At 36.8% G+C, this 15,426-nt stretch overlaps 1 protein-coding gene across 1 annotated transcript; it reads left to right on the top strand.

Moving 5' to 3' along the window:
* Positions 1-11,359: 11,359 nt before the first annotated feature.
* Positions 11,360-15,041, top strand: LOC143540978 (protein argonaute 2-like). The gene is given in 3 exon segments (XM_077033913.1): positions 11,360-11,761; positions 11,764-12,550; positions 13,485-15,041. Coding segments are annotated over 3 exon segments (2,601 nt in total). The 5' UTR covers positions 11,360-11,388; the 3' UTR covers positions 14,926-15,041.
* The last annotated feature ends 385 nt before the right edge of the window (positions 15,042-15,426 follow it).

Below are 15,426 nucleotides of genomic sequence, written 5' to 3' on the forward strand. Positions count from 1 at the left end.
CTTATTTAACTTATGTTTTATTTGTGGTTGCTTTTTTATTGCTTTGTTTATTACCCAATTTTCTGTGAATGTTATTTCTTCCCATTTAATTGGTCTTCTAATAGAAATATTTGATTTTCCATAATTTGTTTCTTTCTAATTTTCTGGGAATGTTATTTCTTCCCATTTAACTGGTCTTCTAATAGAAATATTTTGTTTATATATATATATATATATATATATATGGGAGGGATAATTGGATAACATTGTTGAGTTTTAATAACTTAAGAACTTTATTCTTGACAACGCATTTTATTAAATAGATAAGATTATGTGGTTGAAATTAAATGTAATTAAAAAATTAAAGTAAGGGAGAGAATAAATATGATAGTGATTCCACTAATTTAAACGTCCGTTACACCTATGTAATAAGTCGACTCGGTGCGTAAAAAATTCTGTAATTTTTTTACGTACATGTTACCTACATATATGTAAAAAAAATTACAAAAAAAATTGTTACATTGAGTTATTTCGAGATTTTAAAACTTAAAGTGGCTCTCAAAATTTTTTTTCCTATCTATAGAATATAAAAGTGTTAATTCTAATATTTAATCAATCCTAGTAATATTTAAGATAATAATAATAATAATAATAATAATAATCTTGAAGACTTTTAATGAGAAAAAGTTGAGTCTTTAACTGGTCGTCCATCGGTCCTTCCTAGTTCCTTCTTTTATACTTTTTCTTCATTATGTTATGGGTCACAATCTTTGTACTATTCATATTATAAGAAATGTAATAATATAAGTATATTTGTATTAATTAATTATACTTAAATTAACATGTAAGCTTTTTTTCTTAAAGACTATCCACAATGTTTTGTGGGCTCTTAACTTCACTCCCTCTTTCACATAATATGCTTGCAAATCATTAAAAACCTCAATTTCATTTACAACTATATAAAATTCTTAGCCTTTTTAATTTCTACATCATCACCTACTCATTGTATGCAATACCTAAAACCTTTTTTTTATTATTTTGGGTCCACTTTTCACATGAAGGAGACAAACTCATGCCGTTGTGCAGTGGACACTGTTGTGGGTCAAAATCTTGATCATGATTCTGAGTCGTAACTTGTCAACTAGGACCCTAACATGTTTGGTATCATGAACTAGCATTTATATTATCTTACTGATTATTCTTGCATGTTACCTTACTCATTCGATAATAAAACGGTTAGTAGACCAAGTCTAATGCAGAAGTCAAAGGACCAGTTAATTAACACATGAATGATCTAAGACAAAATCCACAACAGTCACTAAACGAAGCTCACATGGATGCTGGATTTACCTCTTAGTTTGTTAATTTTCTTTTGTTATATACTAAGGTCGATGCAATGTTAAAAAAAACACATCTTTTACACTCACGACACTCGCACTCTCTGTAACTAGCTCATATTGCATACGATTCTTGAGTTGTACTACATTTTTTGTTTAATTATATTTCTGAGGTAATGGGATAATTGTCCCCCTCCACGGTTTTGTGCCAGAGATTCTAACAAAGATCAAGGGTTTTCCTCGTATATCCCGTGCCATTTACTTGCTCTAATGTACATTTCATCACATACATTTGAAGAACACTCTATACTCGCCTACAAATTTAATCACAAAATTGTTTTTATAAATTTTTACCAAAGCGGGCACCATAGGGGATTAGGATGGCCCATGGGGTTATGGACCAATTTGGGGTCCCCAACGCTATTGTGATGGTGTCCTCTTGGTTGTGGTTTTCAAAAAACGCAACAAATATGATTGGTGGAGAAACATTAGTTCTTTACATTCATTAAAAATTAGAAAGAAATAAAAAAAATGTGCAATGATTGAAAGGGGGTTATGGAGTTTTATACCATTACACCACTTTTTGTCCTAACACTCATTGTTGGCGTGCCGACATGTGCCGCATAACGCCCCAAAGTATGGGTTATGACTTATAACTACGATGGTGAAAGGGCACCTCACTACATGCTTCTATGAATGGACGCTCTCCGGTTGTAAGGGCATCAAAGAGCCTCCAAAGATTGATCTCCTAAACAGCTAAAGGCCCATTAGAAATATTCTTAGTTTAGTGCACGACTATTTATCATTGGAGACTCCATCTTGTAAGTGACGTGGACAAATGTGTTTTTGTTTTAATATAATAACGATTATAACAAGATGTTCATTATTAAATAATAACTGAACAAGTGATTCAATTATGAGTGACGGATCCATGAACTTCTTTTGTCATGTAATGGAACTAATATTTTTTTTTATCTTCGTATTTAAGCTTTAATAAACAAGCTATAATGATATTAGCCTACCTTTGTGAAAGCAACATATATTAAAGGCTTTTTCAAACTACAGTTTATAAACATGAATATAAAGATTGATTGAAATCGAAAAGACTCAAAAGAGTTGTTAATTACCATATCAAACCAAATGCTTATAACTCAATGGTACCAAGGTAGATAAGATGGAGCCCCTCTAGTGCGGGGGGGTTCAAGTTAAGATGATTCGTAACATAACATTTCTTTATCCACTCTTTCAATTGATCGATAGTTCGATACATATAACGTGTATAATTATATCTAAGGTGTTTTACAGTTTTGAGTTTTATTTGAACAAACATTTAGGCTAGATGGTATGGGACAATGCCCCTTGCCACCTCAACCCAACAATGCCCCCAAACCTCTTGTTTGTGTGGCGTTGATGTGGCGGGCTCTATTTCATACCACCCAGCCGTAGAATTTTTATGGAGCGTGAAACCTAAAAGACATTATATTTAATTTATAAAATTGTTTTTAAGTTTAATATTTAATAGATTTATAGATCATAGTTAAATCCAAGATATTTATTTAAGATATGAAAGTAAAAAAAGAATCTTGAAGACTTGAACCGAAGAATAAAAGTTAGGTCAATGATTCATTATTCGTTACTTGCTCCTGCCTTTGAAAGATAGCTTCGGCGTTACATAGACTGCTTTATTACTTTATATAATATAATTCTTTCTGTTATTAGTCACAATCGTCGAACTATTTTCTTTTAATAACATTTGAAACTACCCTCAATACTCGAGCAAATCTTCTTAAGATGGGATTTCAATCGTTCATACTGATTTTGACGCTCCAAACCTGACTCACTTAGGAACACTATCAAAGAGAAAGCTTATCACTTTTGGAAAACCTAATTGTCATGTTTCGAACTTAAGACCTCAAGGATCCTAAGTTTTAACCATCACCCTCATGCTATTAAGCCATAAGGCCAATTGCTCGTCGAACTATTCATATTAATGATCTAATGTTATTGATTATAACTATTAACTAATGCTAAGTGGTTTTTCATAAAAATATAATTTCTTGTATTCAGATTCATAACTAAAATGAATTAGTAATTTCAGTGTTTTTAAACCTAAACCGGTTAGATTGAGAATCGTACCCCTTGTCGATCTGGTTCACATAAAGCATCACTCATGTTCGATTTTAGTTTTGGGATTTTAGGTTTACCCATTTAGGTCTAGTCAAGTCGGTTTTTCAAATGATTTAAAGAGAATGAATAAATCTAACTTATAACAATAAGGTGAAGCGTTTTGCTTTAAGAAAACAAATGATTTAGAGTTGAATCAAAACTATTAATGCAATTAAATTTATATACACCCTCATGATTGAGCCATGTTTGTGTAAATATTAATATTTGATATAGTAGCTTTTGTTATTTAACTAATTTTTTACCCCGCGCGTTGCGCCAGTCAGGTCGGTAAAACTCAGACATTGGTAAAACCTAAGTGTTGAGACAATAAGTCGACGCGAATTCGGTCGGTTTCGGTAACGTGCTTTATTGTACCGCAATTAAACCAAATAAAAAACAAAAAATTATAAAATTTGAGGTGGACCAATGTGGTGGTGTCTGTCGGTAAAACTCGAGCATTGGTAAAACCTGACCGTTGTCGATCCCGGCGTTGAGGCGGTGAGTCTACGGGTAGTCGGTCGGTTTCCGTCATGTTTGTTATGATTAAAACTAAAAAAAAGGCGTCCGGTCAATTTGCGTTATGTTCGTTACGCTGACCGAACTAAAAAAACATAAACAAAATTTACGGACTAGTTCGGTGCCGCCAAGCAGCCCGATAGGGCAGTTGCGGCATCAAACTTGTTATTTATCATATAGTAATAAAATAATTGCATCTAATATGAAAGTAAAAAACTTACATATATTTTTATACTATTAACTTTGTGTTTTTTTATATGACCTTTTAAACTGCTTTATTTTTTCCCCCAATCTATTAACAAATCCCGGTTACATGGGATGCCCATTGGTAAAAGGTCATCCACGTCTTCGATTGCAAACAGCTTAGATGACCCGGTCCACCATCAATATCAGAAGAAGCCCATCGGCCATAATATCCACTATGGTAAACTCATAGCTCGTGCATGGCATGCTGTCACAAATGAAACTCGAATCAGCGACCTCCTCAATAAAAAGTCACTTGGGTATTGCTAAAACACTGCTTATTTGGTACATTTTAAACAAAAGGTAAAGTAAACGACTATTACATGTTCTTTACTTTCTTAGGTTCTTTGATATGTCACACCATGACACCCTTAGTATATTTTTTATTAGCTTGTATTCTTGTTGTACCGGTAATATCTAGGCATTTATTTTTCATTCTGTCTTATACTCATCGCAATCCTCGTACTACTCGTACATAATAAAACAACAATAACATAAGTATCATATTATTTATAACTATAACTAATGTCTAATGCTAAGTGTTTTTATAATTATGAATCCCCAAAAATATCCACTTTACAAATAAGATCAAAAGATTGTTCATTTAACCAAAAGGTTCTCAAAACTTCCATCTTAAAACCATCGGACCCATCTATTTTACTATCATGTTTCACTGTCAGACATGGGTTTTTTTTTAATAGATTATATTACGTCACGTATCCTATAAAGTGTTGGTCCGACTATATTTGTTGTGAGACGATGTTATGATCTTGTGACGTAAGACACGGGTTTTTTAATAGATCATATCACGCCACGTATCCTATAAATTGTCGATCCAACTATATTTGTTGTGAGACAATGTTATTATCTTGTGAGGTCAGACATTATCTATTGTGAGGCAACGAAATTATTTGTGAGGTCTGATTGTATTATCTACAAGATATAACAATATTATCTATGAGATCTTATGATATTATATGTGAGATTCAGTGATATCATTTGTGAGATCTGATGACTGTTTATGATTCGACGATATTATCTGTGAGATTCGACAATATTATCCTTGAGATCCAATGATTATATGTGATCCGACAGTATTTCAATGAAATCCTATGTTATTTTGTGAGATCTGACTGTATTTTAGCAAGACCCGATGACATACGTAAAATATTTCTTTAAAAACCATCATCTGCCATATTTAACCGGTCAAGTTCATCAATTTTAGAATAAATAAATCAATAACTTTGTAATCAAATATGATTTGACGGTAATTTAGTGAGATCTTAATGTATTTTAGTAAGATCCGATGGTATACAAAAATAACAACTTTATAGAACCATCCCCTGACATATTTAACCCTCAAGTTCACCAATTTTAGAATGAATATTTCAAAACCACCTTTGTAATCAAATGCATAATCCTTCCTTTTAACTCTTATAAAAAAAAACATTTTGGTGACGCTAAATGGGCCCAACCTTTTACCCCTTATCATTCACGTCACCGTTTGCTTGAGTCCGCTGTAATCCACTAGCCATTCACGCCACCGACCCCTTCGCTTTTCGCCTACCGCGGCCGCTAACGCCATCCAGGTAGCTCCCGCCATCCGTTCATGGCCCGCAAACTATGGCTGACAATTGGGTACCTGTTTAAGACACGATAAGACCTGTTAATTAAAAAAGTACAGTATGCGATTTTTTTATCTTCTTAAATAATTGAAATTAGTAGGTTAAACTCCATTATAATCCCTTATTGGTACATGAAACTTAAAACTGCCTTATAGTAATGCCATATAAAGTAGTTAAACGAGTCGTATTCATGTTTGATACTTTTGTTAAGCGCGTCGCCTCAAATCTGCTAAACCTTTTAAGACATGAATTGCCGGCCCTACCGCAAACAGATCAAACTCATATAACTGAGTAGAAACAAACACTATAATAATAAGTAAACTAAAAAGGACCCACACGTTTGTTAGTTAGTTCTCACCGAAGATTCTAGACTCCTTCCTTCCTACCTTTGCTTGGTAGTAGAGATGGCCAAAAAAACCGGTTGGGGAACCGGTTTACCGGTTTAAACCGGAAACCGGTTTTTACGAAAACCGGTTTTTTAAAAACCGGTTTGACCGGTTTACAAACCGCCGGTTCGTCTTTCGGTTACAAGTTCTAGATCCAAAACCGGTTAACGAACCGGTTAATGGAAAAACCGGTTTTTTTATTAACCGGTTATGGAAAAACCGGTTAACCGGTTTATAAAAAAACCGGTTTTTGACCGTTGTGGAAAAACCGGTTAACCGGTTTCTCCATAACCGGTTAACCGGTTAAAAACCGGTTTTTGAACGTTGTATAACGGCTATATGCCCGTTTTTTTTGTTTTTGGACCGTTTTTTTTTTTTTACCATTTTACCCCCACAAACATCTATATATAGTTTAGGTTGGGTATTGGTTAGATCACACTCGATTATACAACTCCAAACGCTCTAAACGTTTATTTCATACGCGATTATTTTGTTATCTCACGCTCAATTATACCACATTACCACTCCATACGCTCTGATTTCGTAGTCGTTTATTTCATACTCGAGTATACCACTCTTATTTCGTAGTCGATTATCATGGCCTCCCAAAGTGCTGCTTCATCCGTCAACATGGGTGCCTCGAACACGGGAGAAACGGTCGTTCGGGTCATCCCCACGAAACGAAACCATGATGTTTAGCAACATTTCGACCTATGCGAAATGTCTAACGGTAGCCAAAAAGCTCGATGCAAACATTGTTTGAAGTTTTATGGCAAAGATGCAAACTCCACTTTAAAAGCGCATGTACAAAGGCCCTTTTGCAAGGCCTTGAAGGACGAATCGGGAAGTAGTTCGCAGTCGGAGATGACGAATCAAGGAGCGGTGTTTACGTACGACGTTGAAGCGGTACGTCAACAGTTTTCAAACTTTGTGATTCAACAAACACTTCCTTTCAACCACTTCGACAACCCTCAATTCACGGAGATGATGCAAAACTATGTTCAACCACGCTACCAACACGTAAGTCGTTCGACCCTTAGAAGAGATTGTCTTAAAGCATGGAAAAACGCTAAATCCGAACTAATTTCATACTTTTCAAACTTACAAACTGGTGTAAACTTAACAACGGATGTGTGGTCGGTACCTCATGGTTCGCCCGACTCATACATTTGTGTGACGGCTCATTGGGTTGACCCCGAGTCGTGGCAAATGATGAAACGAACCGTTGCGTTTCAATTGTTTGATTACCCGCACACGGGTAGAAATATTTTTCAAATCTTGGATAAAGTCATTCGACAATACAAGATTGAACATAAAATCTTTTCAATTTCGTTTGATAACGCGTCTAACAATACGGCCGCGGTTGGCCATTTAAAATTAAAGTATAAACCTATTTGTGATGGAGCGTTTTTTCATAGCCGATGCATTGCACATATTATCAACTTGGCCGTGCAAGATGGGTTAAACGTGATCGAAACGCAAAGAAACAATTTTAAAAGAATGTTACGAGATGTTTTTAGCAACAATAAAACATTTTCAAGATACAAAAAATTTTGTGTAGAAGCTAATTGTCAATGGTTGGGGCCAAATTGGGATTGTCCAACAAGATAGAACTCGACTTGTAATATGTTTGAGAAAGCCATCCAACAAAAAGAATCATTAATTGCGTTTCATCAAATTTTGTCAAGTAGGGGTAAATGTGCACCGTACGATCCTAGAAACTGGTTATTGATTGAGATCGTTACGGAGGTCCTTCAAATTTTTAAATCTTGCACAACTAGTTTATCCGGGGTTTACTATCCAACAAGCCCCATTGCTTTACCAAAAATTGCTGTCATGTGCACAAAGTTGAGTGAACTTCATTGTAGGGGTGCACCTTATTTTGATATAGGTGTAAAAATGAAAGAAAAATTTAGAAAATATTTTTAAGAACTACCCGCTGTTTTGACATGTGCTGCTGCGTTAAACCCTTGCATCAATGTTGGTGGTGTTGAAGCTTTAATAGAAAAAATTTGTGATGAGCTAGGGTTAAACGACGATCAAAACCCCTATTATAGCCAAACTTTAAAGAATGCTTTCAACACCACCTTGTCAAACATGTATGATGTCTACCTTACAAAATACGGGTCGTCTTCCCAAATTCATGACTCGTTAAGAGCTGTTGCCCAATCCCAATCCCAAACCGACCTTGAAATGGGGATGTACTACATGATTTGGGAAGACGCCGGTAAACGTCAAAAGGTAAACACCCCAAGCAGTTAACTTGGAAGGTATGGTGGTACCAACTTTGTGAAACACATGACTCCGGATGAATTTAGAAGTCTTGATTTGCTGGCTTGGTGGAGAGGTAAGGAGGATGAGTTTCCGATCCTCGCCGCCATGGCCAAAGATTTACTAACGGTCCAAGCTTCCACGGTAGCTTCGGAGTCTGCTTTTTCTGTTTCTGGCAGGGTTATATCGATTAGGAGGACTCGACTCACTGCACCAGCTATAGAGATGTCGATTTGCTACAAGGATTACTTGGACTCTTTAGATAGGGCACAACATCAACGCTCACTCGAGGGGGAAATGGAGTATGAAGCGGGCTTGTATGAAGACGAGGTCAATGAAGGACACACTCAACCAATGACCGATGAAGAAGCCGCGTACGACGATTACCTAAGAAATAGCTCGGGATCGGGTAGCGAAGAAAATTAGTTAAAGAAACAGCAAACATGGAGGCAAATCATGAGTAAGAAACAGCAGGTTGTTCATGTAATCGTGTCTAAGCATTCTTTTTCCTAATATGTGCTCTTATTTACTTGTTGATTTGGATTTTTCTAATTTAGTTAAAGAAACAGCAAACATGGAGGCAAATCATGAACAAACTGCGATTGGGAACAACAGGAGCATCTGCTAGTTCACGATTTAATGTTTGTATTTTTGAGTTAAATCATGAACAACAGTTCTTGGCAGAGATTTTTTCAGTGTTAATGATTTAATGTTTGTATTTTTGAGTTACGAATATGCGATAACGATTTAATGTTTGTATTTTTAATGTAAAAACTATAAATGAAAGTTATGTGTTTTTAATCTTTGGTTTGTTGAAAACACATTCACCAACACACACTCATACTCATCTTCCAAGCAAAGAACCCTAACAACGAAAGCAAAGAATGGCTTCGGTCAGTCCGTTTTTGCCTTGTACTTACCGTTTTGCCTTGTAGTTACCGGTTTGTTTATACTGTGAAAAAATAATGGTCTTCATTAAGTACAAAATATAAAAAACAAATATTCGTATTTGAAACCGCGAAATTTAAAAAAAAAAAAAAAAAAAAAACCGGTTAATAAAAAAAACCGGTTAATAAAAAAACCGGTTTAATAACCGGTTCTAACCGGTCCTAACCGGTTAGACCGGTTAGGGTTTTGACAGCAAAAAACCGGTTATTAACCGGTCCAGTTATTAACCGAACCGGTTTTTTTCCGGGCCAAAAAAAACCGGTTTGTGCACCTCTACTTGGTAGCCAAGCCACAAGGGCAGTATCGTAATTCTACTTTACATCATTCATCCCATTTGCTCCAATTTATAAACCACTGACATCACAATTCACACTCACAGCATTCACATTTCACATTTCAATTACAAATAATAATTAATGGATCGTAGCAACACAGCAAACGCGGTGGCCAGAACACCGCCGGCAGAGGCGATTACGGCCGTGGCCGTGGTGGTGGTGGTGGCGGCAGAGGCGATTACGGACGTGGTGGTGGTGGACGTGGTAACTGGAATCAACCGCAACAGTACGGTAATCAGCAACATCAAGAGCAGCAGTATGGGAGAGGTAGAGGAAGAGAGTCCGGTGGTCAACGTGGTCAACATACTTATCAGGCACCAGCGAACCCTAACGCGTGGAATCGGGTTGCTTCGGGTCAGCCCGGTGGACCTCCGGCTCCGAACCCTATCGCGTGGAATCGGGTTGCTTCGGGGCAGCCGGTTGGATCTCAGGCTCCTCCTGCGCAAACCCTAACTCCGAATCGACATGGTATGAGTGACTTTCAGTTTGTTTATTATTTATTATTATTATGAGTAGTTGATTAGTGTATTAATTATTGTTACTGGTTAATTGTGTTATAAAGTTTAATTGGTGAGTTTTGAGTTGAGAGATTGAATTATTATAGGTCTAATTTTGCTGTTAATTTGGGGATTTACGGTTGTTTTTACTAGTTTGAGTAATCATGTAGCTCTAATTTTGAAACAATTGAAAGTTTTACTACAGTTTGAGTAATTAATAGCTCTAATTGAATCAATTTGAGGATTTTTTTCGGTTGCTACTCGGTTTGAGTAATCATACATCTCTAATTTTGAATAAGTTTAGGGATTTACAGATTTTACTTGTTTAGAGTATCTAATTTTAAATTAATTTAGGGATTTATTGCAATTTCTACTCGTTTTGAGTAATTGATGGCCCTATTTTTTAATTAGTTATAGCAGTGTTGTAAAAGTCACTAGTTGGGCCGTGGGGTGGGGACGGACGATTAATTGAGATTAATTGGATCGGATTTTAATGTATAACTTTTAGTTTTATATATACAAACACACATTTTTATATGTAATTTTTGTTTTATACATACACAAACACATTTGGCTGGAATATTGCCGGAAACCGTCGATTTTGGCTAGAGTTGGGCGGTGGGGTGGGGGGCTGACGATCAATTGAGATTAATCAGGATTAATCAGATCGGACTTTAATGTATAATTTTTAGTTTTATATATACAAGCACACATTTTTATATGTAATTTTCAGTTTTATACATACACAAACACATTTTGGCCGGAAATTGGCTGGAGTATTGCCGGAAACCGTTGATTTTGGCTAGAATCTCATCAGAAAAAGCTGACTTAGACCGATTAATCCTGATTTTGGCTGGATTCGACCATAGACCGATCAATGGTCGATTAGTCCAAAATTAATCAGTGTAGTGGGGACTCGCGATTAATCGGCGCCTAGTCGGGATTTTTACAACTCTGAGTTATAGTATTTCTATTTGTTTGAGTAATTATATGGCTCTAGTTTTGTATCAGTTAATCATATAGCCCTAATTTTGAATTTGTGTTCTTTGCTTTCAGATGTTCAAGTTCAGGAAGTTTCAAATCGGATGACATCTCTTAGTGTTACAGACCACTCAAAGGGTGCTCTTGTACCAATTAGGCTTCCTGACCATGGTACACTTGCAATGAGACCAGTGAAGCTTCTTGTAAACCACTTTGCAGTGAAGTTTAATCCATCGAGCTCAATCCTACGCTACGACGTGGACGTTAAGCAAGAGTCTGATCAAGAAGCATCATCTTCCACTCGATCATTGAAAAAATCAATTCCGAAGTCGTCCCTGCAACAGATTCAAGAGAAGCTTTGTTTGGATTATCCCGATAAGTTTCCATTACTACAAATCGGTTATGATGGTGAAAAGAATATATTCAGTGCAATCATGTTGCAAGCGGGCACTTACAAAGTTGAGTTTTGTGGCCGGTCTTGTGCACCATCAAGTTTGGAAACGAGCTAAAGCTTTCAAAGCTCCAAGATTTCCTGAGAGGAAACGCGTCACAGATTCCCCATGATGTTTTGCAGGCTCTAGAGGTTGCAACAAAGGCGAATCTCTTTAGGGAAAAGGTGTCGGTTGGTAGAGGGATGTACCCGCGCGAGCATAGAAAAGAAGATGACCTTCATTGTGGTGTGGCTGCATACAGAGGACCCCAGCAGAGCCTGAAGTTCAATTCGAACGGGCTAATAATGCGTATAGATTATTCTGTGATGCCTTTTCGCAAGCGAATTGATGTTCTTGATTTCCTTAGAGAACATATTCGTGAGGTTCAGTTCGTTGACGACATCAATAGGTTTAGAAACAAAGTGATGGTTGCTTTGAAAGGGTTGAAAGTGAGCGTGACACATCGTCTTACAAAGCAGAAGTATACAGTCATTGGTTTGACTGATAAGCTTACGAAAGACATATCCTTCGAGATGGAAGATCTTGAAGGTAAGAAGGAACCCCAAATGGTTATGTTGACTGACTATTTCAAGGAAAAGTGGGGTCAAGAAATAAAGCATCAGCGTATCCCGTGCTTGAAATTGGGAAACGAGAAAAAACCGAACTTTGTTCCCATGGAGTTCTGTTTCTTGGCGGAGGATAGAAGGTTTCCAAAGGAGAATCTGGGTAAGGAGGCTGCAAGGAAGCTTAAAGAGTTGTCTCTTCTTGCACCTGAAGATAGGAGGAGGCAGATAGTCAACATGGTTCATGATGAGTATGCGCCGGGCAAGCAAGGGTATGTAACTAACTATTTTCTCAACTTTTTTATGTTAATTTCTTCTTAAATGTTATCATTTTAGCAAAAATAAAATGTTAGATCATCATTGGTATGTTGCTACTGTTTTATTTTCTTTATGCTAGGTTTTCTATATGTTGCCTATATGTTGCTTTTAACTCGCGATAGTGTTTTGGTTTTTCATTATTTTGAATTGGCAACATGTAAAAAATCTAACATAAAAAAAAACACTTGAGTAGCTACAGAGCCATGAAGGTCTAAGACTAAATCTGTTAAAATGATACTTTCTGAAGAAAACCATTCCAGCTGAACATAACCTGCTGCCTTGGTAATGCATCAGTTGAGTCACCCTGGAATGTTTTTGTTAAAATATTTTAATTTTTATTAATTTAAGTAGTGTTTAATAATTACCGAATTGTATTATTTATTTAAACGTTTTGGTTAAAATATTTTACTTTTTATTAAGTAGTGTCTAATAAATACCGAATTGTATTATTTTATTAAACTTTTTATTTCATACATGTAGGAGGTTTTACACTTTTAATAACACACTTTTACTATAATTGTAAAGATTTACATGTTTTACTGAGTTAAACTCGTTTCCCTTTAGGGATGACTCACAACTTTAATCAACCCGTTTATAAGTAAATTATGGGTCGGGTCGGGTCGTGTCGTGTCGTTGGTCCTCTACCAACATGCCAAAACGGGTAATCTTGGTCGAATGGGCAAGGTTGCGTTTACCCAGAACGCTTTCAATGGGTTCTTATCACAAATATATTAGTTTCGTTTTATTTATTTAACAAGTCGAATGAAGTAAGTTAGGTGGTTTTTATACTTTACAAGCACATGCATATTGATTTTTGACCTGTCATTCCAACTTGTTTCTTCTTAAGAGATAAAGCACACTTCTAATATTGTTGTTTCACATTTGCAGTGCGGAAGTGATTCAAAACTTCGGAATCAGTGTCAGTATGGAGATGACACAGGTTGATGGGCGTGTGCTGGAACCACCCAAACTGAAACTTGGTAGCTCAAATGGCAAAACCAACCTTGTAACACTTGACAAACAGAAATGTCAATACAATCTTCTTCGTGGAAAGTTTGTAACTGCAAAACCGTTGGAGAGGTGGGGTTTGATTGATTTTACTAGAGGGCATCGGGATTGGGTAAACCTCGACGACTTCATTCCAAAATTAATGCAACGTTGCACAAGTCTAGGGGTAATTATGGAAGAACCTCTTTATGTGCATCAAACCAACATGCGGGAGTTATCTAATGTTAATGCGGTTACACGTATGTTGAATCGGTTTGTGGAAGACTGTAGAAAAGTTGACAAGGGCCGACTGCAAATGATTATCTGTGTGATGCCCGAGAGACATGATGGCTACAAGATTATTAAACATGTGTCGGAGTTCGAAATCGGGGTGATGACACAATGCTGTTTATCCCAAAATGCCAGAAAATCAAATAATGATCAGTTTCTTGCCAATTTAGGCCTGAAGATTAATGCAAAGCTAGACGGTAGTAATGTGGAACTCGTTGAACGGTTTCCTCATTTTAACACAAATGATCATTTCATGTTCATCGGAGCCGACGTTAACCACCCTGCTGCATCGAACACATCGTCTCCATCGATTGCAGCCGTTGTCGGCTCAATCAACTGGCGCGCGGCGACTCGGTACGCGGCTCGTGTGACCAAACAAGCCCACCGCAAAGAGGAGATTGTTAACTTTGGGAGCTTGTGTTTGGATCTGATCAAGAAGTATGTTGAAATCAACAAAGTCAAACCGAATAACATTATCGTGTTTCGTGATGGTGTGAGTGATGACCAGTTTGAGATGGTGCTGAATAAAGAAATGGTGGATATGAAGAAAGCCATTTACACTGAACATTACCGTCCTTTTGTGACGTTTGTTGTGGCGCAAAAACGTCACATCACTCGTTTTTTTCTAAATAGCAAGAATGAAGTCGGGAACATTCCACCGGGAACCGTTGTGGACACGGACATCGTCCATCCGACGAATTTTGATTTCTACCTTTGCAGCCATTATGGAGGAATGGGAACGAGTAAGTCTACGCATTACTCGGTTATTTGGGATGAGAACAAGTTCTCATCCGATGAGATGCAAAAGATGGTGTACGACTTGTGCTACACTTTCGCATGGTGCACCAAACCGGTGTCGTTGGTCCCACCTGTGTACTATGCGGATCTTGTGGCATATAGGGGTCGGATGTTTCAGGAGGTGGAGATGATGGAAGCTTATGGCTCGGGTTCATCAAGTTCTGGTTCAGTTTCAGGTTCGGGTTCGGGTTCGTTTGGTCAGTACGTCTACAACCTTGATCAACACCTCAAGGACTCCATGTTCTTCATATAAAGCGATAACTATGAGATGGGGTCGAAGTGCTTGTACGCATATTAAACGTCCTTTCTAAACTGGATTAGCGAAGGGGTTTGTGCGTGAATCTAAATGCATTTCGTTCTTTTTCAGTGTGTTTTAGTACTATGTGTGTCGAATAAACCTACAGGTCTTGTTATCTGTAGTCGTCGTGTCGGTTTGGTTTGGTTTGGTGGCTTTGTGTTTTACCTTTGATCTCTGTGCGGCGGTTGAAGGGTAGTTTATGTTTGTGGGACACTGTTTGTTGTTATGTTATATCATATGGTATGGTGTGCTTATTAATGTTTGTTATTGTTGGATTATTGCTTGCTTGCTTTGAACATTGTTTTATTCACTTTCTACAAACCACAATATAACTTCTGAAATATTTAAATAAATTATATTGTGTTTACAAATTATAAGCTGATATAACTAATTAAAAAGAGGATTTCTCACCCCTCAAACAAACACTATTCAATTTCTTTATATATATACATATCT

This window comes from Bidens hawaiensis, unplaced genomic scaffold (assembly GCF_021521415.1).
Source record: "Bidens hawaiensis isolate Kalapana, Puna unplaced genomic scaffold, B.hawaiensis_p1.1 tig00012418_1, whole genome shotgun sequence".
Lineage (NCBI taxonomy): Eukaryota > Viridiplantae > Streptophyta > Magnoliopsida > Asterales > Asteraceae > Bidens > Bidens hawaiensis.